The 12,350-nt window shown below is 34.4% G+C and overlaps 1 protein-coding gene across 1 annotated transcript in view; it reads left to right on the top strand.

Moving 5' to 3' along the window:
* Positions 1 to 12,350, top strand: part of LOC125670919 (phospholipid-transporting ATPase ABCA1-like) — a 44,786-nt gene that overhangs the window by 1,828 nt on the left and 30,608 nt on the right. Inside the window, exons 3-13 of the mRNA XM_056162679.1 lie at positions 1,600 to 1,741; positions 2,333 to 2,466; positions 3,050 to 3,177; positions 3,273 to 3,527; positions 3,962 to 4,045; positions 4,442 to 4,685; positions 5,037 to 5,176; positions 5,306 to 5,422; positions 8,915 to 9,109; positions 9,729 to 9,822; positions 11,423 to 11,537. Of these exons, the coding sequence (XP_056018654.1) occupies positions 1,600 to 1,741; positions 2,333 to 2,466; positions 3,050 to 3,177; positions 3,273 to 3,527; positions 3,962 to 4,045; positions 4,442 to 4,685; positions 5,037 to 5,176; positions 5,306 to 5,422; positions 8,915 to 9,109; positions 9,729 to 9,822; positions 11,423 to 11,537 (1,648 nt within the window). The remainder of the gene's footprint in view (positions 1 to 1,599; positions 1,742 to 2,332; positions 2,467 to 3,049; positions 3,178 to 3,272; positions 3,528 to 3,961; positions 4,046 to 4,441; positions 4,686 to 5,036; positions 5,177 to 5,305; positions 5,423 to 8,914; positions 9,110 to 9,728; positions 9,823 to 11,422; positions 11,538 to 12,350) is intronic.

Raw genomic sequence — 12,350 nt, 5'->3', positions numbered from 1 at the left:
ATGAAAGCTTCCTGACATAGTGCAGATTTCAGGTTTTTTTAAATCTTGACACCCCAGGGGTAGAATGGGGCCACAATAGGGGATCAAAGTTGTACATGTGAATATATAGGTAAAATCTTTGAAAATCTTCTCAAGAACTACTGAGCTAGTAAAGTACAAATTTACATAAAAGCTTCCTGACATAGTGCAGATTCATATTTGATAAAACCATGATCCACCCCCCCCACCCCCCATCTCCCCATAAGGGGGGGGGGGGGGTAGGATGGGACCACAATAGGGGCCGATCAAAGTTTTACATGCAAATATATAGGGGAAATCTCAAAAGATCGTCTTCTCAAGAACCACTGGCCAAAGAAAGTAGAAATTTAATTTACATGAAAGCTTCCTGACATAATGCAGATTCAAGTTTGTTAAAATCGTGACCTCTGGGGGTAGGGTGGGGCCACAATATGGGCCAATGTTTTACATACAAATATATAGGGCAACATCTTTTAAAATCTTCTCAAGAACCACTGGCCAAAGAAAGTAGAAATTTACATGAAAGCTTCCTAACATAGTGCAGATTAAAGTTTGTTAAAATCATGAATAAAAAAATGTGAATATATAGGGAAAATCTTTAAACATGGGTCAAGGTTATTCAGGGGAGCAATGTGGTCTATGAGCCTCTTGTTTTGTTCGTTTGTTGGGGGGGGGGTGTAATTTTTCCCTTACAAGTACTATAACTTGGACTTTGTTTTGTCTATGATATATGGAGGTGTTTGTGAATGTAATTTTTGTTGCATTTTAAATCAGGTTGGCATGAAGTTTGACAGGAATGTTTAAGGGGAGGGGGGGGGGGGGGTCTTGTAAGTATACATATGGGGGATTGTGGGAGACAAGTTTTGGCATAAAAATTTTCAAAACAGACAAAAGTTTTCAAGATATTTTTTGTTGCACCCCTTTAAGGAGGAATGACTTTTTGAAACTTCAAAGAAACTATAAATATCAGCAATATTTGTAAATTCCTTTTAAATCTAATTGCCTAGCTGGGTAGCTCAGTAGGTTTACATGATTTTCATTTCAACTGCTGATCTGTAGTTTGTGTGTTGACATCTAGCAGGGGTTTTAATTTTTTTCAGATTAGTTTCTACTAAAACTGCATTTTTTAAAGAAACTGAATAAGGTAAACTTTTCAAATTCAATATTGCACATATCCTCCACTTTCCATTCATAACAGATTTCTCTGGTGTGTTATTCCTCCTTAATCTACTGATGGGCATAAAAATGCAATAGGGGGATAATTTCCAGTGTCATTCCTCCTTAATCTACTGATGGGCATAAAAACGCAATAGGGGGACAATTTCCTGTGTCATTCCTCCTTAATCTACTAATTGGCATTAAAAACGCAATAGGGGGACAATATCCAGTGCTATTCCTCCTTAAAGAAAAGACTTGGAGGAGAATATTACAAGCATTAAAGGTCTGCCGTATGTCCACAATATCTTGTATCACCTAGGTCAATGTTAAAGACTACTTCTGCTATTTTCTGTAGGTCATTTCGATGGAAAAGATTGCATCACCTGGTTTGACGATTAAGACTTCTTCTGCTATTTTCTGTAGGTCATTTTGATGGAAAAGCGATGCCGAGTGCAGGTGTTCTCCCCTTTCTTCAGTCCTTCTTTTGTACCTTTAATAACACTTGTCATGAAACAGGAACACAAGACGAACAACCGGGACATGTTGGCAACTTTGACAAGTCCATGTGAGTGCTGATAATCTTCTATATGTATATAATCTTATAATCATATTGAAAATTATAGACAGATTATGATGTCTATGATAAAAATACTATTGTCTTTAGATTTAAAAAATTCAAACTATTTATTTTTAATGAAGATTAGTAAACAAGGTCTACAACTTTTATTAATGCTTCTCATCGGCTCGGATATTGACGCAAACGGGTCATCGATGTGGAAGAAAATTGGAGTATTTGGAGGAAACGTACCTCATCTTTGCTAGCCAAGGGTGTTTCACTTTTCTCCATAGAGCATCAAATTTGGCTTGTGAAGATGAGGAAACCTACATGTCTGAGTCAGCGAGTGGGCAACCACAACCTCACTGCCGATCTAGATCGGATCGTAGTGATGAGAAGCGAGGGTGTTAACCTTTAAACTACCTAGACAACCAGTCTTTAGTTTAACATTGGTATAATGATGGTGGAATGTTTTGTAAATCATTGAAAAGTGTACTCAAAACTTGCTTATTGATAGACAATAATTCCTGACTATTGATTTGACAGTTATAGACATGTGCATGATATAAAAATTTAACAAGTTTTCCCCTAATGATGCAGACTGACTAACCTGGTCTTTGACATCGAGGAAGTGCTGAATAGTAACATAGACAGAGATCTGATTAGTGACCTGCTGGAGGACTGGGAAATCATCACTCAGCTGATGAACAAAATTAGCAGCGGCAGTACTACAGGTTTGTCACAGACTATCAACTGATTAGTGAATTAAATCATCACTAATTACTTAATTAAATCATCACTAATTAGTGAATTAAATCATCACTAATTACTTAATGAAATCATCACTAATTAGTGGATTAAATCATCACTAATTAGTGAATTAAATCATCACTAATTAGTGAATTAAATCATCACTAATTACTTAATTAAATCATCACTAATTACTTAATTAAATCATCACTAATTACTTAATTAAATCATCACTCAGCTGATGAACAAGATCAGCAGTGGCAGTACCACAGGTTTGTCATGGACAATTAACTAATTAATTAAGATGTGCATGGTTCATTTCATCTGTTGTGGTTTACACATAACTATAATTTTCTGAAGATCTCCAATGGACATGCATGGTTGATTTCAGCCTCTGCTCATCACTATAAGCCAAAGTTGTTTTAAAGGATCAATACAAATTGGAACAATTCAAATTATCATTACACACCTCATTTGTCTGCACACCACTCTGTATTATCAGCACAATAGAAGTCAAAACATAATCATTCATTGCTTAATTAACTTATATTTAATCCGGTGTTTCAGGAGCAATACGAATCGGAACAATATTGGGAAATCCCCAAAATATAAGTGATGTTGTGAAGACGAAGGAGATCAACCTGTCAATAGATGTTTTGATCAACGTCATGAATGCCACCCTAGACTTCAATCAGGTAGTTGTATGACAATGATTTCCCCTCGGAATACAATATATACTTGAAAATTTCAGGAAAATTTAAACTTAATGTTTGTCTGTTTTGTATTTCAGCTTAACAAACCAAGTTTAAACAAGATATTTAAGGATTTTGACACCTGCCCCGACTCGCAGCACCGCCAGCCTGCCGCCCTGGAGATATGGCAGCGTATTTGTGATACAGGAAGCGTGCTTCACACGATCAACTTTCACAGTGATGAAGCTAAGAAACAGAGTCGGGAGGAGCTTTGTAACCTTGAAAAGAGTGACCTTGAACATATGTACCAGGCTTTCAGAGCTCAGTTCAGCATCCAGAGATTTTTTATACAGGTGATTTTAACTTGCTTAATTACACTTTTACTTAATTACACTTTTACTTAATTACACTTTTACTTAATTACACTTCTACTTACCAATATGGTATGTGTCTCCCATTCCTCAACTAAATCTGGCTTGGATTTCTCAAAAAAGTCTCGAACTTAAGTTTGAGTTTTCTTTTATTTGAGCAGCCAAAATTTGGGCAAAATCTCAGACTTAAGTCCAAGTTTTGACTTAAGTTGATCTCGAGAAATCCAGACCTGGTATTTGTGATTTTATAAATGTTCAAAAACTAAATAGATTTGTTATTGTATGTATAAATTGTATGAAATGTTTCTTCAGGTGATTTAAAAAAGGCTGTATTTGCAGGTATCTCTTGAATTCATAGGACAACTACAGTGTGTTTATTCTTTCAGATGTTTAAGTTTTTTTTGGGTTTTTTCCAGATGTTTAAATTTATATTTGTCAACACAATGAAAATTCCAAATGTTCAAGATATCTACAAGAGATTTAAAAAGCTGATAAGTGATGTAAGTATACATATTTAATCATGTAATCCAACTTAAATTAAAAAGTTTATTTGAGAAATAAATTTTATTTTTGAAAATGTATTTGAGGGCATGAACTGCGAGGCTTTAAAACAGCGTGCTTCATTAAATGCATTAGTGCTTCATGAAAAGTATGCTGGCATACCCTATATGTATTTTCAAAATTGAGTTTCATTTTTTATATTTACATCTTACTTTCATTTCTGTTGGAATATTTCCAGCCGTTACAGTATAGTCGTACTAATATTTATCAAGATTCATATGCACATCATTTCAATTGGTGAAGATTTTAAAGATGAAAATGTTGGAAATGTAAATATACTGATATGAATGAATAACCAAAAAAAAAATGTATTGTTAATTTGTTTTTCTTTATAGTTAACATCTTTGAAGGAGTTGGACGTCAATAAGATGGAAAAATTCTTCAGAGACATGAATAAAAAGAAAATGAATTCTACTCTGATCATTCAAAATCTTGGTGACTTTGTTTGTGGGGCCAATTCCTTTTTACGCATGCAAAGCAAACGTTCTGAAGATCTGTTTGAGAGATTTCGATCTCATGGTCGTCTTTCAAGAGGAGAATCCGACTCAAATAGTGCCACAAATGGTTACGGAAAGGATCGTAAGTGAAATTTCAGTTTGAATGCATAAACATTATCAAAATTTGTCAGGCTATATTACACATATTTTGATATTTTATGTATAAATCTCAACTATTTGACACCAATTCCATTTTTAATAATTAATGTATCTTGTTTTTTTTATTGAGATTGTGAAACAGAAAGAGACATTTCTGATATAGCATATTGTTTATCATAAAGGATCATTTTGTTCATTCTCCTCAAGAAGAGCAAATATAACAGAATTTTATATATTGAAGTGAAGTACTGATGTACTGTAGTTAAAAGTATCAAGATGTTTGGTACATCAGTATGGAATTGTTGTGTTACTATTTTTCAATGTTTCCGTGTAGGTCCTCTTTGTCGGGACGTGGTGAATTTCCTAAATGAGGATGTCCAGACCCAGATTCTGTGGAAGAATCTCAGACCTGTGGTGATGGGGAGGATCACGTATGCCCCAGACATACCATCAGTCAGGAAAGTTATAGAAAAGGTAGAAATTTAAAGACAAAACCTGGAGATGGAACATAAATTAATGATGTGTATTGTTTCTTCATTATTGGGCTGTAATATGTAATGTTGAAATATATCAATTTATCTGACCTATTTTGTGACTTTCTAGGCGAATCAGACATTCTCTGACTTTGCGAGATCAGTACAGTTAGCTAAAGATTGGGAAGGCTATATTGATTCTGTCCAGAAGCACTTTGCAGAGAGTTCAACATATGATATTTTGAGAGTACGTATAGATAATTAACATATGATATTCTGATAAGTTATAGTAAGTTAACTTATGATATTCTGAGTGTAAGTTATAGAGAGTTAACATATGATATTCTGAGTGTAAGTTATAGTAAGTTAACATGATATTCTGATAAGTTATAGTAAGTTAACATATGATATTCTGAGTGTAAGTTATAGTAAGTTAACATATGATATTCTGATAAGTTATAGTAAGTTAACATATGATATTCTGATAAGTTATAATAAGTTAACATATGATATTCTGATAAGTTATAGTAAGTTAACATATGATATTCTGATAAGTTATAGTAAGTTAACATATGATATTCTGAGTGTAAGTTTTAGTGAGTGAACATATGATATTCAGACAAGTTATAGTGAGTTAACATATGATATTGTGATAAGTTTTAATGAGTTAACATATGATATTCTGCGTGTAAGTTTTAGTGAGTGAACATATGATATTCTGACAAGTTATAGTGAGTTAACATATGATATTGTGATAAGTTTTAATGAATTAACATATGATATTCTGAGTGTAAGTTATAGTGAGTTAACATATGATATCCTGATAAGTTATAGTAAATTAACATATGATATTGTGATAAGTTGTAGTGAGTTAACATATAATATTCTGAGAGTAAGTTATAGTGAGTTAACCTATGATATTGTGATAAGTTGTTGTGAGTTAACCTATGATATTGTGATAAGTTGTAGTGAGTTAACATATGATATTCTGATAAGTTGTAGTGAGTTAACATATGATATAATGATAAGTTATAGTGAGTTAACATATGATATTGTAATAAGTTATAGTGAGTTAACCTCTGATATTGTGATAAGTTGTAGTGAGTTAACATATGATATTCTGATAAGTTGTAGTGAGTTAACATATAATATTCTGAGAGTAAGTTATAGTGAGTTAACCTATGTTATTATACTTTCATATAAAATACTCGATCCTGATTGGTCGAGAAGCATTTGAAAAAACATATTGTTACCCTCTGAGAACAAAAAACACGCGCCCCAGGGTGATAGTATCTAGCAACGGGTAACAGTACTTGACAACGGGTGATATTATAAAAAATTATCACATGCGTCAAATTTATGCGCGTACGTTCGCCGTAGATTGCTAGACGACGTCGTTTGAGCGTTTGTATTAAACGCGAGTACCCGCATCGAAATACGAAATATCGCATGACAGTGATTGATCAAATGTCAACAGACGTAAGTTTTTTCTGCTTTCCAGTTTACATAACATTCAGTATAATAAAACAAATATTGCATGTAGTTGAGGGTAACATTGAAATTTTCACCCCTCGAGAAACCATTGTCAACCTCGGCTACGCCTTGGTTGACAATGGTTTTCTCGGGGTGAAAATTTTCAATGTTACCCTCAACTACATGCAATATTTATATAATGTGATAAGTTATAGTGAGTTAACCTCTGATATTGTGATAAGTTGTAGTGAGTTAACCTATGATATTCTGGTAAGTTATAGAGAGTTAACATATGATATTCTGAGTGTAAGTTATACTAAGTTAACCTATGATATTCTGGTAAGTTATAGTGAGTTAACATATGATATTCTGATAAGTTGTAGTGAGTTAACCTATGATATTCTGAGTGTAAGTTATAGTGAGTTAACCTCTGATATTGTGATAAGTTGTAGTGAGTTAACCTATGATATTCTGAGTGTAAGTTATAGTGAGTTAACCTCTGATATTGTGATAAGTTGTAGTGAGTTAACCTATGATATTCTGATAAGTTGTAGTGAGTTAACATATGCTATTCTGAGTGTAAGTTATAGTGAGTTAACCTCTGATATTGTGATAAGTTGTAGTGAGTTAACCTATGATATTCTGAGTGTAAGTTGTAGTGAGTTAACTTCTGATATTGTGATAAGTTGTAGTGAGTTAACCTATGATATTCTGAGTGTAAGTTGTAGTGAGTTAACTTCTGATATTGTGATAAGTTGTAGTGAGTTAACCTATGATTTTCATAGAGAGTTAACATACAGTAAAATATCTGTATCTCGAATATGGTTTATCTCGAATACCCCGCCTGAGTCGAAGTCGACCGCCAGTCCCGGCTGTTTTCCCTATATAAATGATTTTAAAAACTTCTGATATTTCAAACACGGTAATCTCGAATACTACGCTTATGTCGAAGTATTTTCAAGGTCCGATACCCTAAATTCACCTGGTTTATCTCGAAGTCCAGTAAATTTTCCGCTCTGCCAGGTATTGGCATCATTAAATCACACATTCACACCCGCGGCTACATCAATTATAATTAATGACCGCTAATCCACGCTCGCCTTTTCCGAGTAGACCCAGGTCGTGATAAATGGTTCAACAGCTTGGGTGATTAGTGTAGCCTTCCAACATTACAGCTAAAGTTCACCACCAATTATGAAGTAACACACCCGATTCCATTGATGGTGTTTTGAATGACACACGCTCTATTATTAACATGTGGGTTAGATAAACGTACAAAATCGTCGAAGTACGCTTGAAGGTAATGCTCGTAATAACGATAATGCATTTAATAATACACGATTCATCATTAAAACTAGTACAGAGAAAACACGAAAATTTATTTAATAAACATTTAAAAGTTTGGTTTTTCTTTTAATCCATCTTTTTTGTTTTTTACGTGATACGTTATTTCATTACAACGCAATAACTACATCCCAGTTGAGCCTGGACATCAGTAAACTTAAAGCAACCAGGCACGATCATCTTAATTTTGAAACACATTGTGAATTTAATTGGATGTTTATATATATTAAAAAAAACGAAATGCTTGTCTTTGAAATTCCACAATATTAATTTATCAACTTGTATTAAACTGTAAGAAACGGCAATGGGTTTTTGTTTATAATGCAAATCCCATACTATGCATCAAATATCCTCCTTCCAAAAAAAAAATATATATCCAAGATCGATTTTGGATATCTCGAACCCCCGGATATCTCGAAGTTTTTTCGTGGTCCCTCGGACTTCGAGATAGAGATATTTTACTGTATGATATTCTGAGTGTAAGTTATACTAAGTTAATCTATGATATTCTGAGTGTAAGTTATAGTGAGTTAACATATGATATAACATATGAGTATGTTACTTATTGACTTGTACTGTATGAATTCCTTTGTAGAGGTTCTCTGGGTCCTGTACTTGTACTGTATGAATTCCTTTGTAGAGGTTCTCTGGGTCCTGTGTGTGTACGTGTACTGTATGAATTCCTTTGTATAGGTTTTCTGGGTCCTGTGTGTGTACGTGTACTGTATGAATTCCTTTGTAGAGGTTCTCTGGGTCCTGTACTTGTACTGTATGAATTCCTTTGTAGAGGTTCTCTGGGTCCTCTACTTGTACTGTGTGAATTCCTTTGTATAGGTTCTCTGGGTCCTGTACTTGTACTGTGTGAATTCCTTTGTAGAGGTTCTCTGGGTCCTGTACTTGTACTGTGTGAATTCCTTTGTAGAGGTTCTCTGGGTCCTGTTTGTGTGACCTGGTGGAGAACATCACAATGACAGCCTTTGGTAAGACAAAGAGTGTGGGGATCTGTCGATTCACCAAGACTCTACTGAGTGGGAGCCCGGATATCGGGAGTTATAACTGGAGGGACATTATCAAGTTTACTAAATCACTGGCCAGGGTCCTAGCAGATTATGGAGAGGTAATTTAGTGTGAATTTAGGTGTTTATACAGTGAAAAAAACTGTCTAATCCAACATGCAATGGGAGTAATTTTTTTTGTCATAATACATAGTGTCTTGGAATATACAGTGTAAAAAGCCATGAAAATATGAAATTGACGGTTGCAATGTCCAGTGAAATGGATTGCACAGGTGTCAGATTAAATAGTTTACACTGTACTTACATTTATAACTGTTTGTTAGAAAGCTTCTCCTTTCAAATATATATATAGATTAATTAACTTAATTCATATTGATGAATGGAGTGTATGAAACTTGTACACTGAAGATAAGACGTAGTCTCAGATCTGCATTAAAAATTAGGGTTGGAATGATCAGTCAAACGGGTTACACAGGTTTCAGATAACGGAGTTTTCACTGTAATGATATTGATGATAATGGGCTTGAACATTTTACAATACATGTATTATTTATCTCCCTGCATTAGTTATTTAGACAAGAGAAATTTACATGGAATATTAATGTTGCTGGGTTTGATCATTTTTATCTGTACATGTATTATTTATCTCCCTGCATTAGTTATTTAGACAAGAGAAATTTACATGGAATATTAATGTTGCTGGTTTTTTGCTTGTTGTAGTGCATGGTATTTGACAAGTTTGTTGGATTTGCGACAGAAGAAGAAATGCTTGTAGAGAGTGCCAAAATGGTGGAAAACAACACTCTGTGGGGAGGTCAGAGTTCAAAGCATATTATCATATTTAAAAAGACATTAAAAGATATTAAGAAGGTAGACTACATTGTCATAATGGCTGACTTCCTTTTAAAAAATATAAATATCAGCAATACTTGTATTTTCCTTTTAAATTTGATTGCCTTGCTGGGTAGCTCAGTCCATTAACATGTCGACTGTTGATCTGTAGATCGTCCGAGTCCAGCAGGGGTTATAAATATTTTTTTCAGATTCCTTTCTGCTAAAACTGCATTTTTTGACTACATCAAGTAAATCTGAATCTTTTCAATTTCAAAATATGTACAACAATATATGGTGTTTGATTTTTGTTGTCATTACAGCCCTGGTGTTTGATTTTTGTTGTCATTACAGTCCTAATGTTTGATTTTTGTTGTTGAAGCGTTGATGTTTGATTTTTGTTGTTGTTGCAGCCCTGGTATTTGATTTTTAGCTCACCTGAGCTAAAAGCTCAAGTGAGCTTTTCTGATCACCCGTATTCCGGCATCCGTCCATCCGTCTGTAAACTGTTAACATTTTTGACTTCTTCTCAAAAACCACTGGGCCAATTTCAACCTAAGTTTGCACAAAGCATCCTTAGGTAAAGGGAATTCTAAATTGTTAACATAAAGGGCCAGGCCACCTTCCAAGGGGCGATAATCAAGAAAAGGTAAAAATAGAGTAGGGTCATTAAAAAATCTTCTTCTCAAGAACCACTGGGCCAGAAAAGATGAAATTTATAGATAAGCTTTATTAGGTAGTGCAGATTCTAAATTGTTAAAATCATGGCCCCCGGGGGTCGGATGGGGCCACAATAGGGGATCAAAGTTTTACATACAAATATATAGGAAAAATCTTTAAAAATCTTCTTCTCAAGAACCACTGAGCCAGAAAAGCTGATATTTACATGAAAGCTTCCTGACATAGTGCAGATTCAAGTTTGTTCAAACCATGGCCCCTGGGGGTAGGATGGGGCCACAAGGGGGGGGGGGGTTCAAAGTTTTACATACAAATACATGTATATAGGAAAGATCTTTAAAAATCTTCTCAAGAACCATTGGGCCGAAGAAGTTCCCATTTACATGAAAGCTTTCTGACATAGTGTAGATTCAAGTTTACAAAAACCATGGCCTCCAGGGGTAGGTTGGGGCTATAATAGGGACTACAGTTTTACATTCAAATATATATGGAAAGTCTTCTGATATGGACCAAGGTGACTCAGGTGAGCGATGTGGCCCATGGGCCTCTTGTGTTGTTGTTACAGCCCTGGTGTTTGATTTTTGTTGTTGTTGTCACAGCCCAGGTGTTTGATTTTTGTTGTTGGTGTTACAGCCCTGGTGTTTGATTTTTGTTGTTGGTGTTACAGCCCTGGTGTTTGATTTTTGTTGTTGTTGTTACAGCCCTGGTGTTTGATTTTTGTTGTTGTTGTCACAGCCCTGGTGTTTGATTTTTGTTGTTGTTGTTACAGCCCTGGTGTTTGATTTTTGTTGTTGTTGTTACAGCCCTGGTGTTTGATTTTTGTTGTTGTTGTTACAGCCCTGGTGTTTGATTTTTGTTGTTGTTGTTACAGCCCTGGTGTTTGATTTTTGTTGTTGTTGTTACAGCCCTGGTGTTTGATGTCAGCAATGAGACACACATGTACTCTTTGCCGTCCCATGTCGCTTACAAAATAAGAATGGATGCAGACAGAGTGGACACCACAGACAGAGTCCTAGATCAGTAAGAAAACAAATCTAAATCATTAATACTGTATATGTACTTGTTCTAACAGAACTCATATTTTAATGGCTTTAAGCAGTGAAGCAAAATGCTAATTTATAGTTGTGCTAAGATATGAAATTCTCTATTTTATTCATTTTCTTATATAGGAAAAGTGCTAAATCATGATTATGCTAAATAGTGCATCTGCAGTTCCAAATTCACCAAATTTTAAATAATCTGAAATATTTAAGTCCACATACAGGACAATATCTAAACATGATACAGTGAATTCTGTCTAATCCAAAATGCTCTGGGAGATAAATTTTGTGTCAGGTTAGACAGGATATTGAATATTGCACAATGTAAAGAAAATGGTGTTGGATTAAACAGGTTTCACTGTTTTACTGAAAAATTACGAGCCGCAGAAGAAATTCATATACTGTACTAGTATGATACATGTTGCTTACTATAGATGCCATTTTTAAGTGGAGCGTAAACAACAATGGGCTTATTTAGCATCAGTCGATTTTCAATCGATTCATAGGTGCTTTTAGTCAAACGCCATTATGTACTGAGTGTGATTTTAAAATAATTCATTCTTAGAAAAGTCATAGTCCTGTGGGGTGTTTACCTTTACCGGCAGGGCTCGCAGTGTATATAATAAGTGTTTATGATCTTTTTGTACATAATTATATTTCTTTTCCTATTCGTTAAGTTTGCAAAGAAATGCATATTTAAAACAAATTGTAAAAATAGAACGACTTTATGAGACCTTGTTTATGTTGTCAAAGCAAAGTCGTATTTCATGTAAACGCCAGAATTCACACGCTT

Source organism: Ostrea edulis, chromosome 4, assembly GCF_947568905.1.
Source record: "Ostrea edulis chromosome 4, xbOstEdul1.1, whole genome shotgun sequence".
Lineage (NCBI taxonomy): Eukaryota > Metazoa > Mollusca > Bivalvia > Ostreida > Ostreidae > Ostrea > Ostrea edulis.
This window is presented reverse-complemented; position numbering and strand designations above follow the sequence as displayed.